Source organism: Gossypium arboreum, chromosome 5, assembly GCF_025698485.1.
Source record: "Gossypium arboreum isolate Shixiya-1 chromosome 5, ASM2569848v2, whole genome shotgun sequence".
Lineage (NCBI taxonomy): Eukaryota > Viridiplantae > Streptophyta > Magnoliopsida > Malvales > Malvaceae > Gossypium > Gossypium arboreum.
In genome coordinates this window covers 11,248,630-11,275,014 of record NC_069074.1, presented here as the reverse complement: position 1 = coordinate 11,275,014, position 26,385 = coordinate 11,248,630, and the positions used below count along the sequence as shown (strand labels likewise).

General features: G+C 33.4%; 5 protein-coding genes across 9 annotated transcripts; 3 read left to right on the top strand and 2 right to left on the bottom strand.

The window, feature by feature from the left end:
* Window positions 1–621: 621 nt before the first annotated feature.
* Window positions 622–3,926, bottom strand: LOC108453137 (protein phosphatase 2C 16-like). Of its 2 annotated transcripts, XM_053028163.1 has the most exons (5): window positions 3,656–3,926; window positions 2,173–3,166; window positions 1,567–1,914; window positions 1,368–1,473; window positions 622–1,164 (listed from the first exon to the last, which is right to left on the bottom strand). In XM_053028163.1, the coding sequence occupies exons 2-5, from the start codon at window positions 2,866–2,868 to the stop codon at window positions 830–832; spliced, it is 1,485 nt and encodes a 494-aa protein (XP_052884123.1). In that variant the 5' UTR covers window positions 2,869–3,166; window positions 3,656–3,926; the 3' UTR covers window positions 622–829. The 2 variants fall into 2 exon arrangements, with proteins under 2 accessions (XP_052884123.1, XP_017606563.1); XM_017751074.2 differs by having other exon boundaries at window positions 2,173–3,926.
* Window positions 3,927–5,553: 1,627 nt separating this feature from the next.
* LOC108453151 (mitochondrial import inner membrane translocase subunit TIM23-2-like) lies at window positions 5,554–7,855 on the top strand. Of its 4 annotated transcripts, none has more exons than XR_008282936.1 (2): window positions 5,554–6,616; window positions 6,793–7,855. XR_008282936.1 is itself a non-coding variant. In XM_017751092.2 (2 exons), the coding sequence occupies exon 1, from the start codon at window positions 5,707–5,709 to the stop codon at window positions 6,268–6,270; it is 564 nt and encodes a 187-aa protein (XP_017606581.1). In that variant the 5' UTR covers window positions 5,554–5,706; the 3' UTR covers window positions 6,271–6,297; window positions 6,793–7,855. The 4 variants fall into 4 exon arrangements, 1 of the variants encoding a protein (XP_017606581.1); XR_008282935.1 differs by having other exon boundaries at window positions 5,554–6,621; XR_008282934.1 differs by having other exon boundaries at window positions 5,554–6,660.
* Window positions 7,544–13,687, bottom strand: LOC108453149 (dihydrolipoyllysine-residue acetyltransferase component 2 of pyruvate dehydrogenase complex, mitochondrial-like). The gene is made up of 19 exons (XM_017751091.2): window positions 13,456–13,687; window positions 13,101–13,194; window positions 12,679–12,755; window positions 12,418–12,512; window positions 12,295–12,335; window positions 11,614–11,669; window positions 11,458–11,532; window positions 11,270–11,362; window positions 10,835–11,077; window positions 10,639–10,711; window positions 10,331–10,431; window positions 9,913–9,998; window positions 9,761–9,836; window positions 8,717–8,784; window positions 8,556–8,622; window positions 8,379–8,474; window positions 8,187–8,289; window positions 8,010–8,105; window positions 7,544–7,927 (listed from the first exon to the last, which is right to left on the bottom strand). Exons 1-19 carry the CDS (start codon window positions 13,492–13,494, stop codon window positions 7,857–7,859), a joined length of 1,650 nt encoding a protein of 549 aa, XP_017606580.1. The 5' UTR covers window positions 13,495–13,687; the 3' UTR covers window positions 7,544–7,856.
* Window positions 13,688–16,604: 2,917 nt separating this feature from the next.
* LOC108452920 (telomere repeat-binding factor 4) lies at window positions 16,605–20,841 on the top strand. Its single transcript, XM_017750720.2, has 6 exons — window positions 16,605–16,894; window positions 17,548–17,753; window positions 18,216–18,300; window positions 19,355–19,438; window positions 19,936–20,209; window positions 20,308–20,841. Exons 1-6 carry the CDS (start codon window positions 16,745–16,747, stop codon window positions 20,337–20,339), a joined length of 831 nt encoding a protein of 276 aa, XP_017606209.1. The 5' UTR covers window positions 16,605–16,744; the 3' UTR covers window positions 20,340–20,841.
* A 1,558-nt stretch (window positions 20,842–22,399) lies between these two features.
* Window positions 22,400–24,836, top strand: LOC108452918 (glycylpeptide N-tetradecanoyltransferase 1-like). Its single transcript, XM_017750718.2, has 2 exons — window positions 22,400–22,637; window positions 23,168–24,836. Exon 2 carries the CDS (start codon window positions 23,191–23,193, stop codon window positions 24,493–24,495), a length of 1,305 nt encoding a protein of 434 aa, XP_017606207.1. The 5' UTR covers window positions 22,400–22,637; window positions 23,168–23,190; the 3' UTR covers window positions 24,496–24,836.
* Window positions 24,837–26,385: the final 1,549 nt, after the last annotated feature.

Genomic DNA, 26,385 nt, shown 5'->3' with positions numbered 1-26,385 from the left:
GGGATCAAGATATTATTTATGGACTTGCTGGAATAAGCTTAGAAGGGCATGAGTAGCATGGAGATGGATGAACGTATAGGCACTGATTTTTACAAGAATTAGCCACTGGTGCTGTTCACATGCAATGGACCCATGTTATTCGAAAATGAATGCAGGAGAGGTGGAACTTCATCGTAAACTAGTATGGTGGTGGGCTCCTCACACATTTTAACCCTGACATTATAACACCGGTTAGGAAGTAAAAGCCGAAAAAATAATGAATGATACGTTATTTACATATAAAACTTACCCCAAGAGCGACAATTATTTACATTTAATCGTAAACTGACCGTGTTTATATATTGACATGGCAGTTTTGCAGCAATGAGAAAGGTGATGAAGTGGAAGAATTTTTTGAAAGCCGCGTGAGACCTTCATTTGCAATGAATTTGAAGCAAAGCATTGAGCAGGCTCGGATCAAAGCAAGGTTTGTTCAAAGCATAAAGCAAGAGCGGCAACCTATGCAATACCTACTCAAGCAATTAGCTTGTAAGGGATGATAACTTAAGCTGTTATCTCAATCTATCATATATAATATATATATGTATGTATGTGTATATAAAGCATGGAAGTTTGGCACCATTTATACCAAAACATAGGTAATATGGCAGTAAAAAAACACCTTGCTATAGTACATATTAATTTCTGTTCTTGTACACACATTAAAGCCCATAAGAAAAAGTAATGGACCGGGGATATGTATTTCATTAGATGTACTGTCTCTAATATGTCAGGTACTATATCGACTTTGATTTTTAGATGATTGGATTTGGGGGGGTTGAGACTCTGATTATGTTTTGCTCTTGAACTTCCTTTGAGCTTTCAAGTCTACAACAATTACAGAGATGTTGTCTCTGCTACCTTTTTGGATGGCCAGCATCGAAAGGTATTCAGCTGCCGCTTGCGCCGCTGGGTCAATTCCTTTGCCTCTTTCCACCAGAGATGGAACCCCATTCTTTTTGTGCCAGAGCAGGATACGCCGTCGAGCCACCTCGCAAGCTTCCTCATTCGATATCACATCCCACAACCCATCACTGGCTAAAATCAAACATTCATCTTCTCTAGCTCGAGGAATAAACATAACTTCCGGTTCCGGGATAATCCATGGTTTCAAATATCTATCACCTGTTAATTAACATAAAAAAAAAGGAAAAAGAAAAAAAAAACAGTAAATGCAACACCAGACTCGAGTTCATTTACTGAATTATTTATCAAACATGTCACAGATATTATCAAGCTATCTTGAAACGAAATGGAAAACTTAATCCATTATATTAACATCAAGAGAGGCGGCAGATGATGTCAAAATCAAACAAAAATAAACATACCGATGGACCTTGACATTGCAAGAACACCGAATACACGATGTCCATTCCACTGTATAACTTTCCCTCCTGATGCCTCAATCCTTGCATACTCATCATCTCTGCTTGGCTGCAAATAAATAAAGCAAACATGTTGGTTTCGATACACAGGTAGCTTATGTTATTTATTTGTAGAAAACCCGAAGAATTAAAATCGCCATACTTTGTGATCACTTGACAAGGCCATGGCTTCTTTGCCACGGCACAAGACTGCTCTTGAATCACCACAGTTAGCAACAACGATATGCGATGAACAAACCAAGGCCACCACAGCGGTTGACCCAACTGTTTCGGGGGCAACAGGTTCGAAACTAGCATCAGAAGCATCTTCATTACCTTGGCTAACTTTTCCTCCAATCTCGTCATCGACCTTTAGAAAGCAACTAGTAAATGTCTTCTCCCATTGCATCTGTCGACTCTCTTTACTAGTGTCATCACATAAATTGTCTTTAATTCTCCCAATCTCTTCAGCCAAAGCCACATGGATACGGTCACGGCAATAGTTTGCCACCTGCATAAGATTCCGATAAGCAACTATATAAGGTTAATCACTTTGGAAACAATTCATGAAAAAGATCAACTGATCAAGAAATCACTTGTATCAAAAGAACAAAGATGTTGCAGTATGCAACCATCCAAATTTCCTCACTTTGCAGAGAATGGCCATAAAAAGCATACGGATACAGAACTACCATTTAATGCAGGAACTTTCAACATTACTTAAAGTAGAGCTAAAATGTAAAAACGGTTCTGTGGAAGAATGTTTTACCTGTGAGCCACCATGACCGTCGTAAACACCAAAAAAGTGCCCAGTAAGGTCAGTCAGACCTTGACTGATTCCATCAAAAACACGATCACCAATAAGCATTTTGATAGGAATCTTCATAAACCGAGGCATTGCAGCAACAGCATCTTCCATTTCTGCTCTTTTTCCAATAATAGACACTGATCCCCAAAGGGGTATACAATCCAACTCAAAAACACTCCGGCTACCTCTATTGAGGTTCTTTTCATTAGGCAGCTGAATTACCACTTCTGAAGCCTTTATCTCAAACCCATCAGAAATCTTTACATCGGGACTCACTGTTGTGAGCAGTACTTCAGCCGTAGGCACCTGCTCGATGCTCGACTCTCCCAAAATAATAGCCTTTGCAAGAATTCGACCACTTTCAATTTCCGCATTTTGCAAGCTAATATCAGAACCTGCATTCAAAACCAGCAACCCCTCATTTATAATTCCATTAGTGTCCACTGACAAAATTACATCTTCCTCGCTTTCCTGAACCATCGATTCACTAGCAGCGATAGACCCATTTCCGTTCTTGGGTAACATCTTAGACAAACTCGCTGCATCGGTTACGAGCTTGATTGGCGTGATTTCCACATGGGCTGCGATTCCAGAGTTGTCACCCATAGAGTTACCCAAACTAAGTGTTACTGCAACTGCCGGAGACATCTCTTCCATCAATTCCCTCCTCTAACTCCACAAACAATTACCACTCGGAATATCTAAAGAGTGAACCACAACAATTTACCAATATTCATCTTAACTATCACCTTCCAGCAACAAACTTGGGATCAAGCCATCAGGTTCTATCAACACTTCCTCCATTGCAATGAATCTCAATGACCCAACAACAATCGTTTTCATAACAAATAAAGAAACAGTACTAAACCACCAAGAACAAAGCTTTTTGACAGGGTCAACAGTTAAAATGAAAGCAAAATGCTGATAGGATTGATCAGATCTGGTGAAGAAGCACCTAAGGATCAACCCTTATAATTACTGAATTTAAAACCAATCCAATCAAGGTGATTAAATCCTATCCAACCAAGCCTACCCTTTTTTTTAACAAAAAAAATGGAAACAACAAATACAAAGCTTTATCTGTAATAAACCCAAAAAGCAAAAGGTAGCATAAGAAAGAACCTAGGATAAAGCACAGATAATCACTAGAAAACCCCCTAAAAAGGTAAACTTTTTGGCACATACAAGTTGAGTTTCCTGGATCTAAGGCAAACCCATCTCAGCCTTTTTCTTAAGTAAGGGTCTCTTTCAGTTTCACTCTCCTTATCCTTGCTTCCAACAAACACACACCAACAACCCCAGATAACAAGAACAACAAGAAACTACCAGAATTATATATCTCTACAAAGAAACTACTAAAAAGACTTGATCTTGGACCCCTTAAACCAAAGGAAAAATATCAAATTTATTTGAAGAAAATTATTAAGAAGGATGGCTTGCTTACCGGTAGGAAATGAAGAGACTTCGGGGGCCTAATCATAAAAATTAAAATAAATTAAAATAAAAATGGTGAAGCCTCCTTGTATAAGTTTTTCCCCTAGATTTTTTGCTATGTTATGGGGTAGGGGTGGCTTAGGCTTAGGATTGAGAGAGAAAGAGAGAGAAAGAAGGGGGAAGGAAATGGAAAAAGAAAGAAAATGGGGGAGGGGAAATGGCTTTTTTGTTACCAATAACTCCTTTAGGGGACACGTATACATGTAATGTAATATTATCTTACATCATTGAATGCTTTTAAGACAGAGAATGCTTAGGACAGTGCTTACATAAAGACATCTTTACCCATGATCTTTCATGGGGCAAACTTTGAGGAGGGACACGTGCCTCCCAATCCTCTGTAAAAAAAACTCATACCCACCCACACCATTAATGTCTTTTCCACCCATGTGATGTGATCTAATCCATCTCTGTTTTCCTCTTTGTTTTTTTGCCCTTTTATCCATCTGCTTCCAAGTACCATGGTTTTTTTCAAAGGTTTTTGTTCTTCTTCCTACTCTTTTTTTCCTATTTCTTTTCTCCAGAATCTATAATCTAACCATTCTGTTTTCATTTCAACCAAATAAATTACAATGGTAAGACTTCAGAGGACTACTTTGGAATAAAATTAAAATTAAATAAATTTTTAATATTAAAATTAGATTATATTTTATTTCATCTTTTTTACTATTAAAATTTAATTATTATATATCAACATGAAATGTATATGACATAAAATATGTAATTGTATGATTATTTCATCATTCACTTTAGTTTTCATCAATAAAATTAATAAAACTTTAATTAAAAATATTATTTTAATTTTTAATCTAAAGTGATTAATTTTATTATTTTTAGTAAATGAAACAAAATAGAATTTAATTCCCAATCACTTGGACAGTACTTTTACCCAAAATAGATTTTTTTATATTATTTCTGGGTAATTTCTGGGAATGATTCTTTAAATTTGTTTCTATCCGATTCATGACCTTCTTCAAGCACACTTTTGACATTTAATAGTTCAACCTCAAAAAATAAGAAAACTACTATCTTGAATTTTATGACGTTACGTCGTTCATCATGTTTATACAAAATCGTGTTTGATTGATTCGCTTTGAAAATGATTTTGCATGATTGAATTTTTTTTCCTTTTTTTTCTATGTTACATAACCAATTTTAACTTATTTTTCTTAGCAATGGTTGCAGTCGTATGTCCGAAAATAGTTTTAAGTTACGTTGTTCCAACTGCATGCATATAGATATGATACAATATATTTAAAATTAAAATTTATTTATTAATTAAATTATGGGTGGAATGATAAATTTATTTTTCTGATATCATTCTCAAATTCAATCGCGAGGTAATCTTTAATTTTTCCTCTTAAAAACTTTATTTCATATTTAAAATCATATATTTATATTTAAATATGTAAATACAATACGTGTGTTGAACACAAATTTTTTAAAACTACAATATAGATTTTAAGTCTGTTTTATAGAATTTTTACAGTACCGAGAAATAAATGACAAATTAACAGTCAAAATAATAAAATCATGGTTATTTAGCAACATAAAAGAACCGTGATGGGATTAAATTTTAAAGTTTAAGATTCTCATAAAATATTATTTTAATCTGACTCCTTATAATATATTTTTTTATTTTGATCCTAATAGTTTTAAATATTTTTTAAATTAATTTAGTAGGATGTATAAAATATTTTACAAAAAAATTGGAAATATTTATCAAATTTATGTTTCTTTAAAAAAATTGATTGGTCCATCTCATTCGTATGAAATATACTTTAAAAAGAGCAAAAGTTACAAAATCGGGTTTTCACTTTTCATTCGGCCGACCAATATTTTCATATAAATATATAAAAAAAAATTTAAAAAGGCCCAACTTGGTCCAACTCCCGACGCCGCTAACAAAACATAAAATCTTCAACCCTTCTCTTCCTTCTCTGCCAATAAACTAAACCCTAACCAACTCCAAGTGTCGAGCCACCCAACTCACTATTAACAATGGCGCATCATCGTCGCTCCGACCCTGAAGCGGAACCAAACACCCGACTTTACAACCCATACCAAGACTTGAACCTTCAAGTTCCCATAACCAACCTGTACAAGCTCCCAACCTCTCCGGAGTTCCTCTTTGCTGAGGAATCCCTCCACCAACGCCGCTCTTGGGGAGAAAATTTGACCTTTTACACCGGTTCCGCTTATTTAGGTGGCTCTATATCCGGCGCAGCCGTCGGGCTCTTCTCGGCTCTCAAGAACTTCGAGCAAGGCGATACTTTGAAGCTGAAGATCAACCGGATCTTGAATAGTTCGGGTCATACGGGCCGGACATGGGGAAACCGGATCGGGGTGGTGGGCTTGATTTATGCGGGGCTGGAGAGTGGAGTCGTGGCGGTGACTGATCGTGATGATGTCTGGAGCAGCGTGGCTGCGGGTCTGGCCACCGGAGCGGTTTGTCGTGCGGCGAGAGGTGTGAGGTCCGCGGCGGTGGCGGGTGCTCTGGGTGGGTTGGCGGCGGGAGCAGTGGTCGCTGGGAAGCAAGTTTTGAAGAGATACGTGCCCATTTGAAAAAAGAGATGATTTTGCAATAAGTTGGTATGTGATTAGATTGAAATTTTTATGGTGGTTGTAGGTTAAATTTGAGGGGAAATTTTTGCTAATAGCATTAGGTTTTAGAGAAATCTAGTTTTATTTAATATGTGAAATTGATGTGCTGAAATTTTCTTTTCGATGTTAATGGATCTTATATTCAACTACGGTCTGAACTTGGTTTATTGCAACTTCATCTAAGGCATGTAATGGTGCACTGTTTTATGATCATTTTGATGTTGTTTGGTAGCATGTTTTCCTATAGGTAATGGTCTAAAGTGATATGGTCCCATGCGGTTGCCTATCGGCTTTCCTTTCTGCTAAGGTCAGGTATCAAGGTCTTAGCTTTGACTAGGGCATTGAAGCCTGGTAATTATAAAAAGCTGAATAGGAATAGTTATACATGTGTATCACATGCATATATATTATATGCTTCAACACTCTAAACCTCTTTTTGGTTGGTTAACTGGAAATTTTGTTATTGCTTTGGTTGTTCTGCAGAGGCCAGCGGGTTATTTAAAGGATGGAAAGGAGAAGTGATTGTATATTCACCATAGAGTTATGTTCCGTTGTTGTTTCTGACTCTGGGGTTTTGTTCTTTTCTTTAAGGATTGGGATCTTTAGTGACACCCCCCAAAAAATTCAAGGATAAGGTGCTAGATTTTATTTTCTATTTTGTTGTTATTCGCCTTCATATAGATATAACACAGAAGTTTCTCTCATTGCATCTTTGATATTCTTTTAACAAGTTGGATCTTCTCTATTAAAGGGAGGGTTTGAGAGGCTTGTAAAACATTATAAATCCCGCAAATACGGACGGGATGGAGAAATAGAAATTTGAACTTTTATTCCCCTTCTTAGTAATAACAGTTCTCGAGCATTTATACAAACAATTCCCAACCCAAGCTGAGCAAAACTGATCCACTTGGGAGTCTTTGGTCACACAAAGTGAAGCCACAAGATTACACAAAACTCATACCAGCATGTTTCAAAAAAGATGGGGAAAGCCGGTCAGCAGATCAAAGCGACGAATATGAATACCAACACTACCAACAAAGACGAGGATCTATCTATCGAGCTTGAACTAGAACTCAAAACATGAAAACACAGCATAGTTCTCATTTCTATATGGCTTTAAACTAGATGTACTAACTTGACACCGTCGAAATCAAACCTTCAACGGGAAATTTTGTCAACCGTATGAGCAGGGGTTGCTAATTCAGAATACTAAAGAATATTTGATGCAAAACCATTATTTTCGGTGAACAATTCTGACCAGTAAAACACTAGAAATGTGATGGGTTAGCAGTAGCATCCCCTTAAATCATTCCAAATATTCCGTATGGAAAGGGTTATTACACTCTGCAAAAGGAAAATTCCAGCTCGCAGTTTTGTTCCTCAATTCCTGATCCCCCTTATTCCCCAAAAAAATTTAAATTGGTTTACAATGAAAATACTACTCCCGAAGAAAATTGCCCAGGAATACATGTATTGGATTCAAGCCATCACGAAAATTGATCACAGCAAGAAAGTGTGTTTAACTTAAAGAAACAAACACCATTGATTTAGAGCAACATTGACTCTGGATTCTCAATGTACCCTTTGAAAGCTTTCAGCCATTCAGCACCAATCGCACCTAAATGAACAAGTGGAATTACTTGGATTGTACAAGTTAGATTAATGATAAACTATTAGAATTCTAAACAAAAACTACATACCATCAATAACTCGATGATCGCAGCTTAGAGTTACAGACATGAACGAGGCAAACTTGAATTGGTCAGGACCCGAGCCAGGGATAACCCTCTTCTCAGCTGCATACATACAGTCCATCGATTACGAAGAAGCAGAAATGGATATGGCATGATGTAGGGCAAATTCAGGACAAATCTTACCAGACCCAACAGCTAAAATTCCAGACTGTGGAGGATTAATGATGGCACAGAATTGCTTAATACCGAAGGGCCCTCCCAAGTTAGACACTGTAAATGTGCCTCCCTGCAATGGAAACCCAGCATGAATATGGTTCATATGATGATCAATCATAACATCAATTATTGTTTATCAACATAAACACAATTTCTAACCTCGTAATCTTCTGGTTTTAAGCTGTTCTCTTTGGCTTTTTGTGCCAAATTCTTGACCTCCTCAGCAATTGAGGACAAACCTTTCTTATCAGCATCCTGCAACATGTACAACAAATTATCACTTAAAAATAGAGAATTACACTAAGAATTGAACAGTATGAAGTTCAAACTGCTCACCCTGATAACAGGGACGTAAAGTCCATTCTCTGTCTGCACAGCTACATTAATATTCACATTGTTATACCTGAGGTTGGAAGCAAACAAAAGCATGTCATGATGATAATTGATATGCAGTATGCACTCAGGACTTAATCAGATCGCAAGGAATTTATACTCACTGGCGAATATAGTCATCTGTCCATGAACTATTGCACTGAGGAACCTTTCGGAGAGCCAATGCAGCAGCCTGTAATTGGCAAAAAACTTCTACCTTCTAAGTATATTAAATAAATAATGTTCAATTTTTGCGGTATTCTAATGACAATTCAATAAATAAATAAGGGAGATTCTGCACTAATTTCTTATTTGCAGAAATACTATATCAGTATATTAGCATATACATAAAAAAAGCCATTTCAATTACATTATTTCAGGGAAAGGATTTAAGTTTACATGGAGGAAAAAGCAAGTATATATGATGAGGCAAGAAGTTGACATAATATGCTTCAACTATGTACTCTGAAGCTTAGGGCCTGCTGAGCAATGCTTAAAAAAAACACTTTTAGAAGAAAAGCTGTGCTAAACAAGCTGCTTTTGGTGCTTAATTACTTGTTCACCCCTCAAATAACATAGTACTTTCCTTCTTCTTTTTTTCTTGGTGCTTAATTACAAATGTGTTAAAATCATTAATTTAAAAATAAAAAAATTTAAAATACTAATTACAAACATTTAATGGTTATATTTAAATATTTAAAATATAGTTTATATATTCTAATTAAATTTTATAAATAATTAATATTTATTGCTTAAAATATTTAAAATTTATATTTCATATACTAAAATATTAACAAGAAGTTATAATAAATTTTTTAATATTCTTACTAAAATATAATAATATTAACTAATTTAAATATTATTTAAATGTATATTTGTTGCTTCATAATTAACATGTCTAAAATGGACATTTTATTTCTCAAAAGCACTTTTTGACAACAATGCTAAACACTCAAAAGCACTTCTCAAAAGCACTTTTCAAAAGCATTTTTCAAAAACACTTTTCAAAAGTATTGCTAAACTAGCCCTTAATCCTGAACTGCCATGTTAGATCCACAGTTCCCATTATATCGACCACAAGCCATTATACAAAAGCCTCTTGGACCATAACAAAAGTATCAAAGCAGGTCAACTTGAACATCTCAAAGCTAAGTATAGAAATCGTCTACCTTAATTACAAGATCATTGACAGATATACGCTTCCCACCTGAAGCTTCCTGTAATGAGTTGAGTTGGCTCCGCAAACTGAAGGTAACAAAACAGTTTATAATTATCAAATTCATCAATTTCTTTTTGAGAAGATCAAAGCACTATTACTTACTCCATAAGTCTGTCGACACATGTATCCACTGTTAAATAATAATGTGGGATAGTCTGCTTTGAGAATAATAAGCGTGATGCTGTGACCTGTCAAAATTTATAGTAGAAATGACTGACAAAGCACATTGATACATAATGGGCATGGGGAGACAACAGAAGAAGCTGGAGAGAAGATAGAGATATAAATTTCTATGCATTCTTATGCAAAGAGTAAAGAAATCTAGAAGGTAGCTAGAATTTGAGATTTCACTAGTTACAATAGAATGCATATCCTTTCAGAACTAGATGAAATGTAAAGTTCCATTCAAAGGGGACCATCCTCTATGAAGTGGATCCATAATAAAATCCGTGTACCATAAACATTTTACAGCCTTGAACTCTCATGAAACTTATATAAATAATGCCAACCCGTAACAGACCTTTCTTATCTGAGAATGAGGGATATCCACATAATCTAAAGCTGCAAGTTCTGTATCCTTTGTCTTAGGAATTGGTGCTGAAACTTCCTTCCCACGTGAAGCTACATGACAAGGAAAACTCTCCAGTAAGCAGAAAATGAGACAATAGTACATCAAAAAGAATACTACTAAAGAATCTCCGGAAAGAAAAAAGGGTAGGGTGGGGGGTGGGAGACAAGACATTTTTTACTGTATAATATAGCATTACTTATCAGGGTCACAAATTGCAACAGAATGAATCACTCAGTGTAGAAATTTAAATATGATACCCAAATAATCTTCAATATCAGCCTTTACAATGTGTCCCTCAGGACCTGTTCCTTTGATACTTGAGAGAGGCACCTACATTTGCATCCAAAAGGAATGGAAAATGTTAAAAAGATATTGCATAGAAACAATTAGAACTCAAGGTAGCATCTTGACACAGAAAATTAAAATTGAAGTCACAGAACTTATACAACAAACCTTGTGCTCTTCAGCCAATTTTCGTGCAAGAGGACTTGCAAAAATGCGATCTTCTGAATGAGAGGAAGTAGGCTTGGGAGTCTTAGGCTCTGGTGAACTAGCTGGCTGTTCAACAGGCTCCTGCTTTGGCGGGGGAGGAGCTGCTGAGTCTTTTGCAGCAGGAGCACCAGAATCCGATGCTGGAGGACTGTAGTCCTTGAACTTTGCAATATCCCCCTCCTCTTCAACAGTGATGGCAATTATCTACATAAGACCACAAGAGAAAACACAAAATGAATTGTATTTTACTCAGGAAAAAAAAGGCAATAGACAGAAAATAAAGAGGTGCAAAGCAAAGTTGCAACTTCTCTATTTAGTCAAATTGATTCCCCAATCCACAAAGGTGAGAACTGAAAAAAGATAAAATATATGCATAATATTTCTTGAAATCAATACCTCACCAACTTTGATCTCTTTTGACCCATCTCCCTTTATAATCTTAGCAAGATAACCTTCTTCCATGCATTCCATCTCCACTGTTGCTTTATCCTTCACATAATAAATGAAGTTATAAATAAAATCGTAATTTCTGATACAAACAAAGAAGATGAAGGATAGAGCCAACAAACAGGAGAATGCCTTACAGTTTCAACTTCACACAACACTTCACCAGGAGACACCTTATCACCCTCTTTCTTCAACCACCTAGCAATGTTTCCCTGCATTTAGAAATTCACATACTTAGAAGAATAGCACAGATATATTTACAACATGTTTGGAAGATCTAGCATGGTTCAGACCTCAGTCATCGTGGGTGAGAGTGAAGGCATTCCAATTTCTTGGTGAGGAGGAAGGCCTGAAAGCAACTTAAGAATGTTAGCATTATTTAGTAGGTGACGCAATAAACAAATTGAACAGTTAACAAACAAGTAACACCCCATGGCTATCATTAATGCAGCAAAGTTCAACTTGAGACCTATCAATCATCATTCCAACTACCACGTGCTCAACCATAAATATACTAACCTCTACATTGGCAAAAAAACCACTGGCAACCTGAATACATGCTAAATAAATCCAGCACTACCTAAGCAATAGCACTAGCAAGGAAAAAAAACGTATAGCACTGCCTTGTAAAAGAGAGACAGATAATGAACTGCAATCATGATGATATCTCATAATACAACATATTATTACCCATAAAGTAAATTCCTATTACCTGAGCTCTCCTGTCAGAAAGGGTAATTTTGACAAGAGAGAACAATAATAAATCTCACAGCAAATTACGGTTTCAACATAAAAGTTTCTAGGGAAAGCACATCAATATGGTCATACTTTTGAATTCAGCATAAGGCGTGCAGTTGCATCAGTTAAACACACGTTACTGTAGTAGTCACCAGTAAGTGCAAAACCTTTTACCATTTGACAAATAATGGATTCCTAAGAGAACAGCGTAAAATAATTAAAATAATAATCCATACCTGCATCAGATGCAAATCCTCTACTAGAAAGTGCCTGTGAACTGAAAACGGATACAGGGATTAGGTTCTTCAAATGATTAGTAAAATCACCAACAAGGTAACAGAAAATGCTGAAAAATTTACCATAAAAGTCCTCTGCTGTATACCACACTATCCATTGGAATTCCTGATCTCATTACTGTCCTAGAAAGAGTCTTCTTAGATAAACAATATGATACCTGCGAATAAGATGTTAAATAGACACTGTTGACTAACTGAGTCTTAACTTCAACTAAGAAGGTAATGCAGAATGAGAGTCTGCATAAGAAAAAAAGGATAAAAAAGCAACAAAATGACTGCAAATTTATTGCTCCGCTAATGGGAGAAAAAGACAGATAAACTTACAGGGTGACTGCCAACAAACTTAGATACAGTCTCTCTTTCTGCAGATGCATAGCCAAGAGGACGGATCTTTGCAACATCTGAATAGTAACCAACTTTTCTTAACATAACATAAACAAAATTAAATCCACACTGCTATGTTTTTATCACTAAGTGTAATCACAAAAACATAACGAAGAGTAGCATGCCAGACAGCTCTTAATAAAGACGGGTAGCAGAAAGAATACGAGCAAACCATGTACTTATATTATATTATTCTGTAAACCGGATAGCCATTACCCGGTAGGCTTGGGAGGCACTTTTTTTGCATGTTGACTAAGTAGACTAAACAAAATTCTAAACGGTTACTATGCTTTTAGATATTAGAAAACTAAGTATGACAACAAAGCAATCTTTCTAATGCGGCATTTTATTCTTATATGTACCTTCTCTTTTACAAACAGATGATTGTGCTCCATTGGAAAACCAACGAACTAGAACAGCGTGATCGTACCGCAATAATTTGGGAACATTCCTCAACTGAAATATCAGAAATTCAAAAGTTTATATTAAAAATATATAAATAAATTATAAGCTAAAAAGAGACCGAAAATTCCAACTACGATCAATTCAAGGATAGTAAAAAGGAATCATCAATTAAGTTAATAGAGTCATTTATGAACTAAAATAAATAGCGATAAATATTCAAATCCAGAAAGAGATTCGAATCAAAAACTGATGCAGTGTTTAAAAAGAAAAATCCAATAAACGGATCCAGAAATGAAAAAACTTGAGAGTTACCCTTTTAGAATGATTGATGATATGAGATGCATAAGCCATGATTCTCTAAGCTCCCAATCAAACACTTCAGAAAAAAATGGACTAAAAATGAGAAGGTTAGGGTTTAGACCGTTCGGGCATAAGATCAAACACAGTAGATCTCACTTGTTTTTATTAAGAGAACCCTTTTTTTAGGGAAATAAAAATATAATAACAGTAAATGAAAAAAGATCGCTTCCCTTTTGTGCGTATAAAATTAAACGGTATAAAAAAAAGAGAGTAAGAACAAGCCGTTGATAGAGTGGAGTGGGAAAATTAGACGGTCATGATCAGTGGATCTAAGCTTAGTTCGATGAGTTGTATGTACCATAGAGAATGATGGTTTACATGGAAAGATAAGCGGCACAATTAGTGTTTGGGCTTGACTGTTAGGCGGGCGCCCACTTTCGTGGATTTGACCAACAATTTTTGTTTCTTTTAATATTTTAGTTCCAAATGGTACATATGTACATGGTTTTATTATAAATGCGACACAAGATTACTGTACACGTCTAAAAAAATGAAACAAAATTGACTAACATACAACGTACTCAATGTTTTAGCTATTTATAGCAGTAGAATATTGTGACCTTATTGAACATGGTAAAACTTTTATAGCATTATTACATTATATTTTTGGATTACATTCTCATCTTTTTGTAAGATAAATTATTATAAATTATATCTAAGAGTAATGCAAAATGATAGAATGATAGACATAGGAACAATAGTTGCTTGTTAGGAGTACTATGACTTTTGCATAATTTGTGATTTTTTCTCAATTTTATAAACTTCCATTGACATAAATCTATTAACTTCATCATCTTGAATCGAAGATCAACGAATTTATATTTAAGTATCCTATTATTTTATCACTTAGCATGAGTTAGATTTAAAATAAATTTGCTTTAAAGAATTGAATAATTTGTTTATATAGAAATACAATAATATGCACCAATACTAAATGTTCCACAAATGAAAAAAAAATCTATTGAGTTCAATATTTTCATGTTGCATAATCTCACGGAAAGACGGTAGATGTTAAATAACTTTTAAACTTAAAATTTTGTTGTATTTAATACAATATTATTTTTCTATTTAATAGTTAAACTTTAGTAATTTAATTTATTCTTTTAACATCAAAACATTCTAGAATTTCAATCAAAACTACGTTTCTTCAATTCATTCAACTTAATTATTTAATCATTTAGTGTTGAAAAAATAATAATGGATGTCTTCCAACACCAAAAACTGAAGGAAAAATATTAGGTGACCAATTAATATCTACCTTTGCTTTATAATGCGTAAATAATTAAAGCCTCAATTGTCAGAAAATTGTGGCAGCAATGAAGAACTAGAAGCCCCTAAAACTGCATCAAAATAATCTATTCCACTTCCTATTTTGAAATCTCCCAATGTAACAGCATTACTCAAATATGCATCCAACACCCAATGCATCTCCATTTCCATCTCACAAGCCGTCCCCGTGATACATTGATTCGATATGTGAACTTATTGTGTATTTTTATATATATTGGTTAGAATATAATTTTTTTAGATATATTGTTATGCAAGTTTGTATATGTTTATTTGGTATGCAAAATATTGAAAAGTTATACTATTGTGGTTTGTTTTGAATATATAATTGTGTTTAATAGTTATATATTTGATGCATTTGAGAAAAATGTTGTAACTAAAATATTTTTACTTAGTGTATTAAATTGTATTTAAGCATTTAAAGTTATTATTTAATTTGAATGTAAATAGAACTATGTAACTAAATTTATGCCACTAAAACAGTTTTTGGAAAATAGATTTCTAAATTTTACCTCAAACACCAAGAAGAATTAAAAAAAACATATTCCAGAAATTATTTTCATTGAATCGAACAAACCCTTAATCAAGTTTAATTATATTGTCTTTATTTGGAGCAATTTAAGTCTTCACCTTTCATTCTATAAAATGCGGTCATAGGGTTTAGTTTCTTTTTTATAAGCACAAACTCAAATTGCAATAAATAAGACCTTATAATTATTATGATATTATAAATATCAATTGATAAAAAGAAAAATTATAAACTTTAGACATGTATTAAAACAAATATAAAATATACCAAAAAATGAATTAGGTAAAATCACAATCTTATTTTAAAATAACTCCAAGCCCAAGTTTCAAATTGGCTTGGTCTCACTGGTCAAGAAATGACATACATAATTTTATATAATTATTTGTATTATTTATAACTAAATTTACATATAATTATTTGCTTGTTAATGTAAAATGTGATCATCAATTTGTCTATTTAAAAAAAATGAAAAGAATACATTGGTTTAGATTAACATTAAATTTGAAAAGTAGTCTAAAATTTATTTTTGAAAAATAAATTTAAAATTTAAATGCTTATATATAATATGAAGTGTTACATTAACATTATTTATGAAACTTTTACGGATAAATATTTAAGTTCTGAAACCAATCCCATGACGAGCAGTGAAGCTTACATTTAAGTTTCTTATAAGCTAACTCATTATACATACTTCATTTTCATACTTTGACCATGCATGTTATGCCTTGGCTAGTGGTAGGTACAAACATAGTTATTTCGATTGAAATTGGTTAGTGTGGTTCAAAAGAGTTTTGCTTTGTTTTGGCCCTTACAAGCTATATTAACAGAAGAGGGTAACATTCAGTCCACGTGTTCCAAGCTTTGTTGCTTGCACATGTTCATAGGTTTACCGTATTTGTTAGTGTTATGTCAAAAAATAGCGGGCAAATAACGATGCTTGAGAAGAAAACGATTCATGATTTAATTTATTTGGTAATATTTCTCTTAATTATAAGGTTAGAGATTTAATTTTCGTTGTGTTTTAAGTGATTAGTTATTGTTATCGACGAAGTCATTACTATCGATGTTGGATAATAAAAAATTATGATAGAATTTAGAAAATTTTTAATTAATTATTTTATTTTTATTAGCATTAAGTATTAATTATTCATCATTAATCATTTTCTTTTTAATATTTTAGAAGGTTAATGATTGCTATTAACTGTGAATAAAATAAATACTAATAAGTAGTGTTAGAATTTAGGAAAATTGTTGATTAATCCTTCTATTTTTATTAGGATAAGTATTAACCATTAACCGTTATTTTTAATAATAATAACCCCCCTTCCCCCAAGCAGCTACGTAACAACAAAGTATAGTTTCTTCTTGGTGTTTTAGGGTTTATAGAGGAGGGTGGGAGAGACACACAAAGCGAGAAGGGTTAGAATGGGAAACCAGAAACAAAAGTGGACGGCGGAGGAAGAGGAGGCGCTTCTGGCCGGAATCACCAAACACGGTCCTGGAAAGTGGAAGAACATCCTTAAAGATCCCGAATTTGCCCCTTTCCTCACTCACCGCTCCAACATTGACCTCAAGGTTCTTCGTTTTCTTTTGTTTGTTTGTCTTCAGTTGATTTTTGGATTTAAAATCGTTTTACTTTTTCCTCTAATGCTATGTTTGCTCTGTTTTGTTGTTTGGTCACAGGGATTATTTTGTGATAAGTAGCAATTTTTTTTTTTACGTTGTTTTAATTGAGATGATATTTTACATCAAGAAATCTTACCTTGAGTTTGACTTTAGTTGAATGGTGAGAGGTTTAAGTTAAAATCAATTCTTGAATGTTTGTACAATGCACGTGGTTTGGTTAAAGCTTAAACTACTAAACATCTTACCCTAATTCATATTAAGTGATGCTGCATATAGCAATTTAAATTCTTAAAGGGAATAAATGTTTTGTTCTACATGATATCAAACATTTAGGCTTGCTAAAGCTTTGTAAGTATTTAAGAATTTGTAGTGGGTTCATTGCAGTGATAGGTGATATAAGCTTACAGGGGCCTTCGTCATTAAGAACCTAATGCATATTCATAAGACTGTTGGAACTCAAAACCAAGGACAAAATATTTGTTAATTCTAGTTTTCGATTTCCATGTAATTATTGCTCAGTTTTGGTGAATTTTAAGTTCTTCATAGCTTTCCTATGTTGTGGTCAACCTATATGGTTTTCTCATGTTTGCACTCATTTGCAGGATAAATGGCGGAATTTGAGTGTTAGTACTTCTACTCAAGGTGCCAGAGACAAATCAAGAGCACCCAAGGTAAAAGCCATTGTTGCTTCCCTTCCCAACACTCCCAATTCTTCTGCTCCAGTTGCGTTGCGTGCTCACAATGTAACTTCTGATACTGTTGTGGGTGATTCTTCAAACAACGGCATAGATGGGAAGAATGCTCCTAGGTTTGTATTTCTATTCTTTCTGTTCTCTATTTGAAAGACATCTGTGTTGATGACTGATCTTCTCATACCTGTGGTGTGAGAAGTGGAATAAAACATCCCTAAAGCCTTTTGGATTTTATAATGAATTTTATCTGAATTTGTTTTTTTCATGGTCAATTCAAAATCTGAAAACCCCTCTATGTATGATTTTCTTCTTTACTGTGGTTAGCAGGTTTAAGTTGAATTTTACTTTTGAATGATTTCATAGTTTTTTGTGTTTTCCAAAATTGATGCTGCATTGCCTTAATGTGCAAGTTTAATGGAATTTCATATAATATGATTAGTATAGTCTCTCCCATTTATTTCTCAAGATGCAGAGTGTTCAGTTTGCTTTGTGTTAAGGTAGCTTGATAAATATGCTATGTTCCCTGCTTCAATATGCACTTGATGCTATTTCTCTTCTTTTTATTTCCATCATACCAGGTATAACACAATGATTTTTGAAGCCCTTTCAACCATTAAAGATACAAATGGATGTGATATAAGTGCAATTGTAAGCTACATTGAGGTGAGATGGGTTTTGTTTCTTCTTTTTCTTCCCCTCTTTTTAGCTGTAACTCATGTATATCGTATGTTGAGGTAGTTGTAATATCTAAATATTAGCGAGCAAATTGTGCTTCAGAGTTTAGAGCAGGATTACAACATGTTAAATTTCCTCCCAAACACGCAGTGGTACCTGAATTCTGTACACACAGGTACCTAACATTGCACTAGATGATTCGACTGCATGACCGTAATGCTAACATGCTGAATGCTGATATTTATGTTGTTTTGTTTTAATGTAGAAGACAGGATTGAATAATCTTAGGTGTTTTCCCGGAGCTGGGATTCTGTAGCTTTCAGCTGATATCAGCTTGTATATAGAAATGTTAGAAACACTTTTTTTTTTTTGTTTTTGTTTTTTTTTTTTGAAGAGGTTACAAGAACAATTATCAAGTACAAACTCAATTACAGTCACTACAGCCAATTAACTATAACTAGAATCAAGAATAAAAAGCACGACCGGATTGATAACTGGAATATATCCAACCTAAACCAGAATAATTTTGGATGGGCTCACGCATGGTGGAACTAACCAAAATAAATCTGAACTAAGAATCCCTACATGATTTACACAGGGTGAGACTGAAACTTGGGATCACAAAGTTCTTAGGGCCTCAACCTTGCCATTAAGCTAAGGCCTCATTGGCCACACTTTTCGCTTTTCGTAAATGCTTTGTTTTCTAGACCTATCATCTGGTTGTTGATCTCTGAAGGAGAGCGTTGTTTTTAGAGGACCTTTAACTGAATCCTTCCCAAAAATTCTGGCGTTTCTCCCTCATATATAGTAGTTGAATTCTTAAACTTCATTTATGAAAAAGAACAGTGCTATAATTTGCTTTTACAGGCACAACAGATCCTTCTTTCCTTAAAATTGTGAAACTGGAATATTTATGTTTTATCTCGGTGTGCCTTTGTCTTCCTTTTGCAAGTATGTGTGTGTTTGGACCAGTGATCACTGCCTATTTATTAATGCATGTTTGGGAATATGGATACTAACTGGTTTGATTTACATGCTGCAGCAAAGGCATGAGGTTCCACCAAATTTTAGAAGGTTACTAAGTTCAAGGCTGAGAAGACTTGTTTCACAAGGCAAACTGGAAAAGGTAATTGTGACTCTATAATGGGTATTTCACCTTCATGATTGACAGTTTAGCCACTTTTCTCCATTTATATGGTCATTTGGAGTTTGCTAAACATGATGCCAAATTTGTTTCAACAGCTGGCATTTTCCTATACTAATCTAAACTTTGCAGGAAAGGGAAAATAATATAATAAATTGTTCAGGTTTTAATTGTTTTCTGCACATTCACATCAGTTGAACTGGATAAGAACCTCTAGACTGACCTCCAGAATTGTCATCTTATCTTGTTAAAGAAGACAAATTTTGACTCCGCTGTTGAAGCTCTCCTACCTTTTATGTATTTAAAAGATGACTATTAGCAGATTGATTCTGGGGATGACCTGCTAGCAACCTCGGGTTTTGATAATTAGTTTAGATGCAAGAATTTGATGTTGTATTACATTATTGAATGATTTAATGGAAAAGAGGATTCTATGGTGGATGCTGTATGCATCTTAATGTTAAAACCTTCCAATGCAGGTACAAAATTGCTACAAGATCAGAGAAGATACCTTGATGGGAACAGAAACACCTACCCCTAAACAAAAAGACGTACGCCTACGGCAGAATTCTGGTGCAATAGGTTCTGGTGAAACAGTAGAAGAAGCAGCCATCACAACAGCCTATAAAGTTGCTGAAGCTGAAAATAAATCGTTTTTAGCCGCTGAGGCCGTGAAGGAGGCAGAAAGAGTCTCCAAAATGGCTGAAGATACCGATTCAATGCTTCAGCTAGTGAAAGAAATCTATGAACAATGTATGTGAAATTGCACATTTCTACTCTTTTCTTGGGCATATGTTTTTTTTTCCTTGTACCCAGGAACTTAATTATGAATTCTTTTCGTGTTCTTGCAGGTTCACGAGGGGAAACTGTTATTTTGGTTTGAGTCTTTAGCTGCCTAGGATGTAAGTGATAGTTGTCTTTTTCTTTATAAATTTTGGAATCTGTGTATGTATGTGAATTGTGAATCCATTGATCTTGTTCAATGAATCAATGCATGGGCACTGAAATGCATTATGACCATTCAAGATCCATGATGAATCATGTAGTTAGTATATTACAAGGTATTATTGTACAATTAGTCCGTTATAATGAGAGTGGAAATCAGTTTTGACTTTTGGAAGCAACATGTAGACAAGGGGAATGTACATTTTAGAATCATAATAATGAAGAAACTCTTTTAGTCCCATCCCATGGCATTAGTGATGAAAAGCCTACATTTCTATGGATACTAGGGGATGGGATCTATGATATTTGGGCGGAATGTTGGGTATGCGTATGTGTACGGTATTGGGGCATATATATTTCAAAGTTATTTTTACTATATGTATTTATGTGGATTCTATTTAATGAAGTAACAGTATATAAGTTCATAACTGATTAGTGAATTATGTGATGCAACAATTAAAAAGTTTAATTTTTATGTTCCATTGTGTTAAATACATCCATGTTTGAAAATTCTTAATGCAATTTTTTCTAATATTCATGTTTGATTATTTATTAAATACCGAATATTTTGAAATAAAAATCAAAACTCTGGTAATTAAACGAGGATTAAGATTAAAATTTTATAAATTATTTTATAGAATTGTTGTTTCATTATTTTTATTGTTAAATGATAAAAACTAAATATAAGAATGATTTTAGAATACTGGTTTTAATAGAAATGGTAAAAATACATAAGTATTTTTGTAAAAATATAATTAACTTCAAATATGTAAAGTTAAATTAAAAATTTTCAATTAAATTGGTATTTGGTTAACTTACTACATGAATTTAGTTAAGGATTTAAATAATATAAAAGTTGATTCAAAAATATTGCAATTTTTTATACTTTTAATTTGTGCAGGTTAAGGGCATCATACATAATCTTTAAAAAGTATTGTTATTTTTTAGGAGATAATTTATCATTTTCTCTAAATTTGTTCATTTGTATTTACATGTTTTAAATTTTTTTTTTTGACTTAGTTCATCTTTAAATTTGTATTCCGTCAGTTAGGTTAGTACCTTCACATTAACATCATTAGTTTGTACTAATACGACACTACTAACTAATTTAGTGGTGCCACATGGCATATTGAGAGATTACCATATGGTAAATATAAATTTAAAAAATAAAAAAATTATATTTATGTTTTTCATATGCCGTTTTAAGTTGTGGCATACTCAAATTGACTAGCAATGCCATGCCAGCACAAACTAATGATGTTAGTGCAGAAGTACCAACTTGATTAATGGAATACAAATTTAGAAACCAATTAAGTTAAAAAAATATTAAAATCAATTAAGTACAAATAGATAATTTTAAGGACCAAATTATATATACTTTAAATGATACAAAATGAAAAGATATGATACATTAATTAATATTAATGATGTTTTATTAATACAAGAATACACTCACAATGAATCAAATAAATCTTTTGATAAAATAGTAAAGTGATTTTAAAATTTATAAGGTTCGATGGTTCAAACCTTACTATTGTAAGTTTTTTCATTTATAAAAATATGAAAAATAAAAAAAACTCTTTCTAGTAGTATAATTTCATTTATAAAATATCAATAGTGGTTGAGTACAATGATATAATTAAGAGTAAAATTAAAAAATTTATTGAGATTCAGTATATTTTTATAATGGTAAAATGTAATTTTATTATTTTAATAGTCTATATATTTATGATATTTAATGGATTAAATTAAAATTTTATTATTTTTAAGAAAAAATAGTAATTTTATTATTATTAATTTTAATTTTTATAAATCATAAAATAATTTAAATAAGAAATTAATTTTAAGGGCTGGGCCCCGCCAGCCTCAGGTTTTACCATTAAATACAACAAATTACTTTTCTAATAATGAACACCCAATGCCATCGTAAAACGGTTATAAAGAATAAAAAGTATTTAAGATTTAATTCTAACTGACTTGATTAAATGGAAATATGAAACATAGGAAATGACAAATATACCAACAATGCTTGGAAATTTTATTCCTTAAATTCTTAATTAAAATATTAGGACTTAGAAGATAGTCGCTCCGCTTACACGCTTCTTCTACTATTTCCAAATTCCCAATGCCCTCTCACAAGACGAAGCTTCAAAATTCTTAGATCTCCGCTTCAATTTGAGTTGTTCCCTGGAAATTTTTCAAAAAATTTCCATCTTATTCATTTTTACAATATCAGGTAATTTATTTATTTTCTGTTTGGTTTTCTGGATTTGCATGGTTTTCACTTTTCACTTTCTAGGCCATCTTTTGTTTGATGATAACGCGCGTGCGCACACACACAAGTAAAAGAAAACATAATTGCATCATGATTTATCTTCAATATTCTTTGTTCACTTACCATAATTGGATTTTCCATCTATTTTCCCCATTCAGTTGGTTTGCTTGGAAAGGGGGGAAATAAAGAAAGATAGGACTGGAAATATTATTAGTTAGTGTGTTTTAATATCTTGGATATGAAAGCTTTGTTCTCTTTTCTTTGAAAAAATCAAGATTTTATGTTCTCTGTTTGATCAAAACAAGAATTTCATTCAATTTTTTTATGGTTTTTCTTGGTAATGTAATAGTTAAGGTCGTTCCATCTCGTTTATGCCTTAGTAATTTACTACCAATTATGCAACGTCAAGGAAGCTTAATCAATCTTCGTTATCATTTTTCATAGAAGATAAAGAAATGTAAAATACACATGTTATTTACTTTGACTTTCAGGCTGCCTTTGAAGTTAATTCATAATGGTTGATAGCAACAAATCTTCTGGTCCACCTGAAGAAACCCCAAGCCATAATCCCAATGGAAATGCACCTTCAGAGAGTGACCTTGCACTCGATGAGATAACTGGGAAAGTTCAAGAGTCCCTTGGCCTTGAAAAGAGACACAAGTTTTGGGAATCCCAGCCTGTTGGGCAATTCAAAGACTTGGGAGACACTAGTTTGCCTGAGGGCCCTATTGAAGCTCCCACACCTTTATCGGAAGTCAAGCAGGAACCGTACAATCTTCCAACCATGTATGAATGGATTACATGTGATATTGACTCGGACGAAATGTGCACCGAGGTTTATAACCTTCTGGCAAATAACTATGTCGAGGATGATGAGAATATGTTTAGGTTTAATTACTCGAAGGAGTTTCTACGCTGGGCCCTTCATCCCCCAGGTTATTTTAAGAGCTGGCATATTGGCGTCCGTGTTAAAAGTTCCAAGAAGTTAGTTGCTTTCATTACAGGTGTTCCAGCAAGAATCCGGGTCCGAGATGAAATTGTTACCATGGCAGAGGTTAATTTTCTATGCGTTCATAAGAAGCTCAGGTCAAAAAGGCTTGCTCCTGTTATGATTAAAGAGGTGACAAGGAGGGTTCACTTGGAGAATATCTGGCAAGCAGCATACACTGCTGGAATCATTATTCCAACACCGATAACTTCTTGTCAATATTGGCATAGATCCTTGAATCCAAAGAAGTTGATTGAAGTTGGGTTTTCCAGACTTGGTCCAAGGATGACAATGAGTCGGACGATTAAGCTTTACAAGTTACCTGAATCAACAGTCACTCCAGGGTTCAGGAAAATGGGGCTACATGATGTTCCTGCAGTCACACGCATACTCAGGAATTATTTGAGTCAGTTTGTGGTTGCACCTGATTTCAGTGAACATGATGTCAAGCATTGGCTTCTTCCTACTGAGGGTGTTATTGATAGTTATGTTGCTGAAAGCTCCGAAACCCATGAGATCACTGATTTCTGCAGTTTCTACACACTTCCCTCATCGATCCTAGGGAACAAGAATCATTTGACTTTGAAGGCAGCGTATTCGTATTATAATGTATGTACAAAGACCCCTCTGCTTCAACTGATGAACGATGCTCTTATTGTGGCAAAACAGAAGGAATTTGACGTTTTCAATGCATTGGATGTCATGCATAATGATACCTTTTTGAAGGAACTGAAATTTGGGCCAGGTGATGGAAGCCTTCACTATTATCTTTACAACTATAGGATACGGCATACACTGAAACCATCTGAGCTTGGCCTTGTACTTCTTTAGGTATGTTTTATTTTCGAAAATTCTCGTCAGAAAGTTTAGTGTTGAGTGTTGATTGGTTGAACCATGGCAATCCTTGGTTAGTGTTTTAGACCCTATGTTGCTATATAAACAAACCTGTTTTTGTGACTTATTTTGTTCGGTAGACAATAGGCAATGGATGATCTTTAAGCCTCAATTTCTAGGAGCTTGAAATAGATGAATCTCAACATTGATTACGGTTTCTGGTTTTCTCAGTTGTGAGACGATTGTCTTCTTGTTTTGTCATCAATCATCTTTTCTGTATAATACAATTATTTGGTCTCTTTTTCGTCTTTCATTTATGCATTTGTGTAGTTTTTTAAGTCTGATTGGATAATCTTGGAGATCCTCTTTCGTTTAGTGGATCCAACATGTTTCGAGTCCTTTGCTCTGTAAACTCATGGACTTTGGGTTTCAAGTTGATGATATTTGGGCTTAATTCAGCCCATTTTTGCAATTTAATGAGCATTTTAAGAGTGACATCTATTTAAAGATCTCATTTGTCGATCATATTATGTCGATCATATTAAGTAGGATTTGTATTAAGAAATAGGAGTTTAGTTTTTATGTAAGTCAACTGGTTTCAACACTAAAAATAAAGAGAGAAATAGGTTTTCAGTGAAAAGAAAGTATTTAACAGATTTCAGGTTCAGGTTACCCGTGAATTAATCAAATAGTTATTTTTTCTTCATTTTTATGATTTAATCAGAACCCTGTAAAATCTTATTATAATAATAATATATCTAAGTTACTTATTTTAAGTTAAAAAGAAGTTCAAAAATTCTAAAAGTTAATCATTTATTGTTTAAAAAATAAATGAAATCTAAATTGATGAAATAGCATAGGTGAATATGGTGAGTGTGATGTTGGATTAAACTTCGGTCCCCTCTTTTGGTTGCTTGGTTTAGAAGAAATGTCCATCGCTATCTGACTAAGTCAAATTCCACTAACAAAACCCGAAATGGTAAATGATGTGTGTCATAAAGCTGAAACTTTAAACATTATCTATTGAATTTAGACCCCCAAAACACAAGGTAATCTTAAAAGAAATAGTAGAAATCTACTCAAAACCCAAATTGCAAGTGTTTGATTATTGCTATTTTTCCTTTAGATTTTTTTTCTGTCTTGTAAAGTAAATTTGAAAAATATTGGTGGCTTTTTTTCAAGCTGTGGGTTACCTTTCATTGACTAAATATGAAAAGTGGGAATAGATACAAAGAATATGCAAATGCAAAAGCCAATGTTTTAAGGGTGTCCCATTCGAATTTGAGAAAAATGATTTGTTGTTATTTATTAACAACCAACCCCCGTTAATTGTAAAACTTTACTAAATCATAAAATACATTTTATTTAAGAAAATTTATTTAGTACCCTAAAAACTTCATAAATAGAATTTGGGGTTGACAAGTGTTTTATAGAGATAGAATAAAATATTAAAAAAAGATAAACATACCAATTTTTTAAGTCTGCACTACCAGTGGAGTTTTTAGACTCTAAGAGCAGGCTTAAGGAATTATCAAATATCTTATAGCAATATAATAAAATATTAAAAATAAATATTTAAGAAAATTTGCTCAAATTTTTAAGGTTGTTGTGGAAAAAAAACACTTATTTAAGGCATATTTATCTGGCACTCTAAATTTTTTAAAAAGTCATTTTAGTTATTTATTTAATTTTTCGTCTTTTTACCCATTAAATTTGTATTTTTTAAATCACCTCAAAATAGATGGAAAAATTAACATTTACTAACTTTGCTAATATTATATACACATGGATTGTTATATGGATGACACGTAAGCAATTAATTTTTAAAATTTAAAATTCGAAAATATGAAAACTATTTTAAAAATGAAAAGAATTAAATTTATTTAA

Excerpts from the sequence above, each read along its gene's own strand:
- LOC108453137 (XM_017751074.2), bottom strand. The coding sequence starts at position 2,868 with ATGGAAGAGATGTCTCCGGCAGTTGCAGTAACACTTAGTTTGGGTAAC. Across the intron at positions 1,915-2,172 it reads ACGGTCATGGTGGCTCACAG|GTGGCAAACTATTGCCGTGA; the intron begins GTAAAACATTCT and ends AATCTTATGCAG. Across the intron at positions 1,474-1,566 it reads CCTTGTCAAGTGATCACAAA|CCAAGCAGAGATGATGAGTA; the intron begins GTATGGCGATTT and ends ATTTATTTGCAG.
- LOC108453151 (XM_017751092.2), top strand. The coding sequence starts at position 5,707 with ATGGCGCATCATCGTCGCTCCGACCCTGAAGCGGAACCAAACACCCGA.
- LOC108453149 (XM_017751091.2), bottom strand. The coding sequence starts at position 13,494 with ATGGCTTATGCATCTCATATCATCAATCATTCTAAAAGG. Across the intron at positions 12,336-12,417 it reads TACAGCAGAGGACTTTTATG|TTCACAGGCACTTTCTAGTA; the intron begins GTAAATTTTTCA and ends ATCCGTTTTCAG. Across the intron at positions 7,928-8,009 it reads CGATCATCGAGTTATTGATG|GTGCGATTGGTGCTGAATGG; the intron begins GTATGTAGTTTT and ends TTGTTCATTTAG.
- LOC108452920 (XM_017750720.2), top strand. The coding sequence starts at position 16,745 with ATGGGAAACCAGAAACAAAAGTGGACGGCGGAGGAAGAGGAGGCGCTT. Across the intron at positions 17,754-18,215 it reads GATGGGAAGAATGCTCCTAG|GTATAACACAATGATTTTTG; the intron begins GTTTGTATTTCT and ends CCATCATACCAG. Across the intron at positions 19,439-19,935 it reads CACAAGGCAAACTGGAAAAG|GTACAAAATTGCTACAAGAT; the intron begins GTAATTGTGACT and ends CTTCCAATGCAG.
- LOC108452918 (XM_017750718.2), top strand. The coding sequence starts at position 23,191 with ATGGTTGATAGCAACAAATCTTCTGGTCCACCTGAAGAAACCCCAAGC.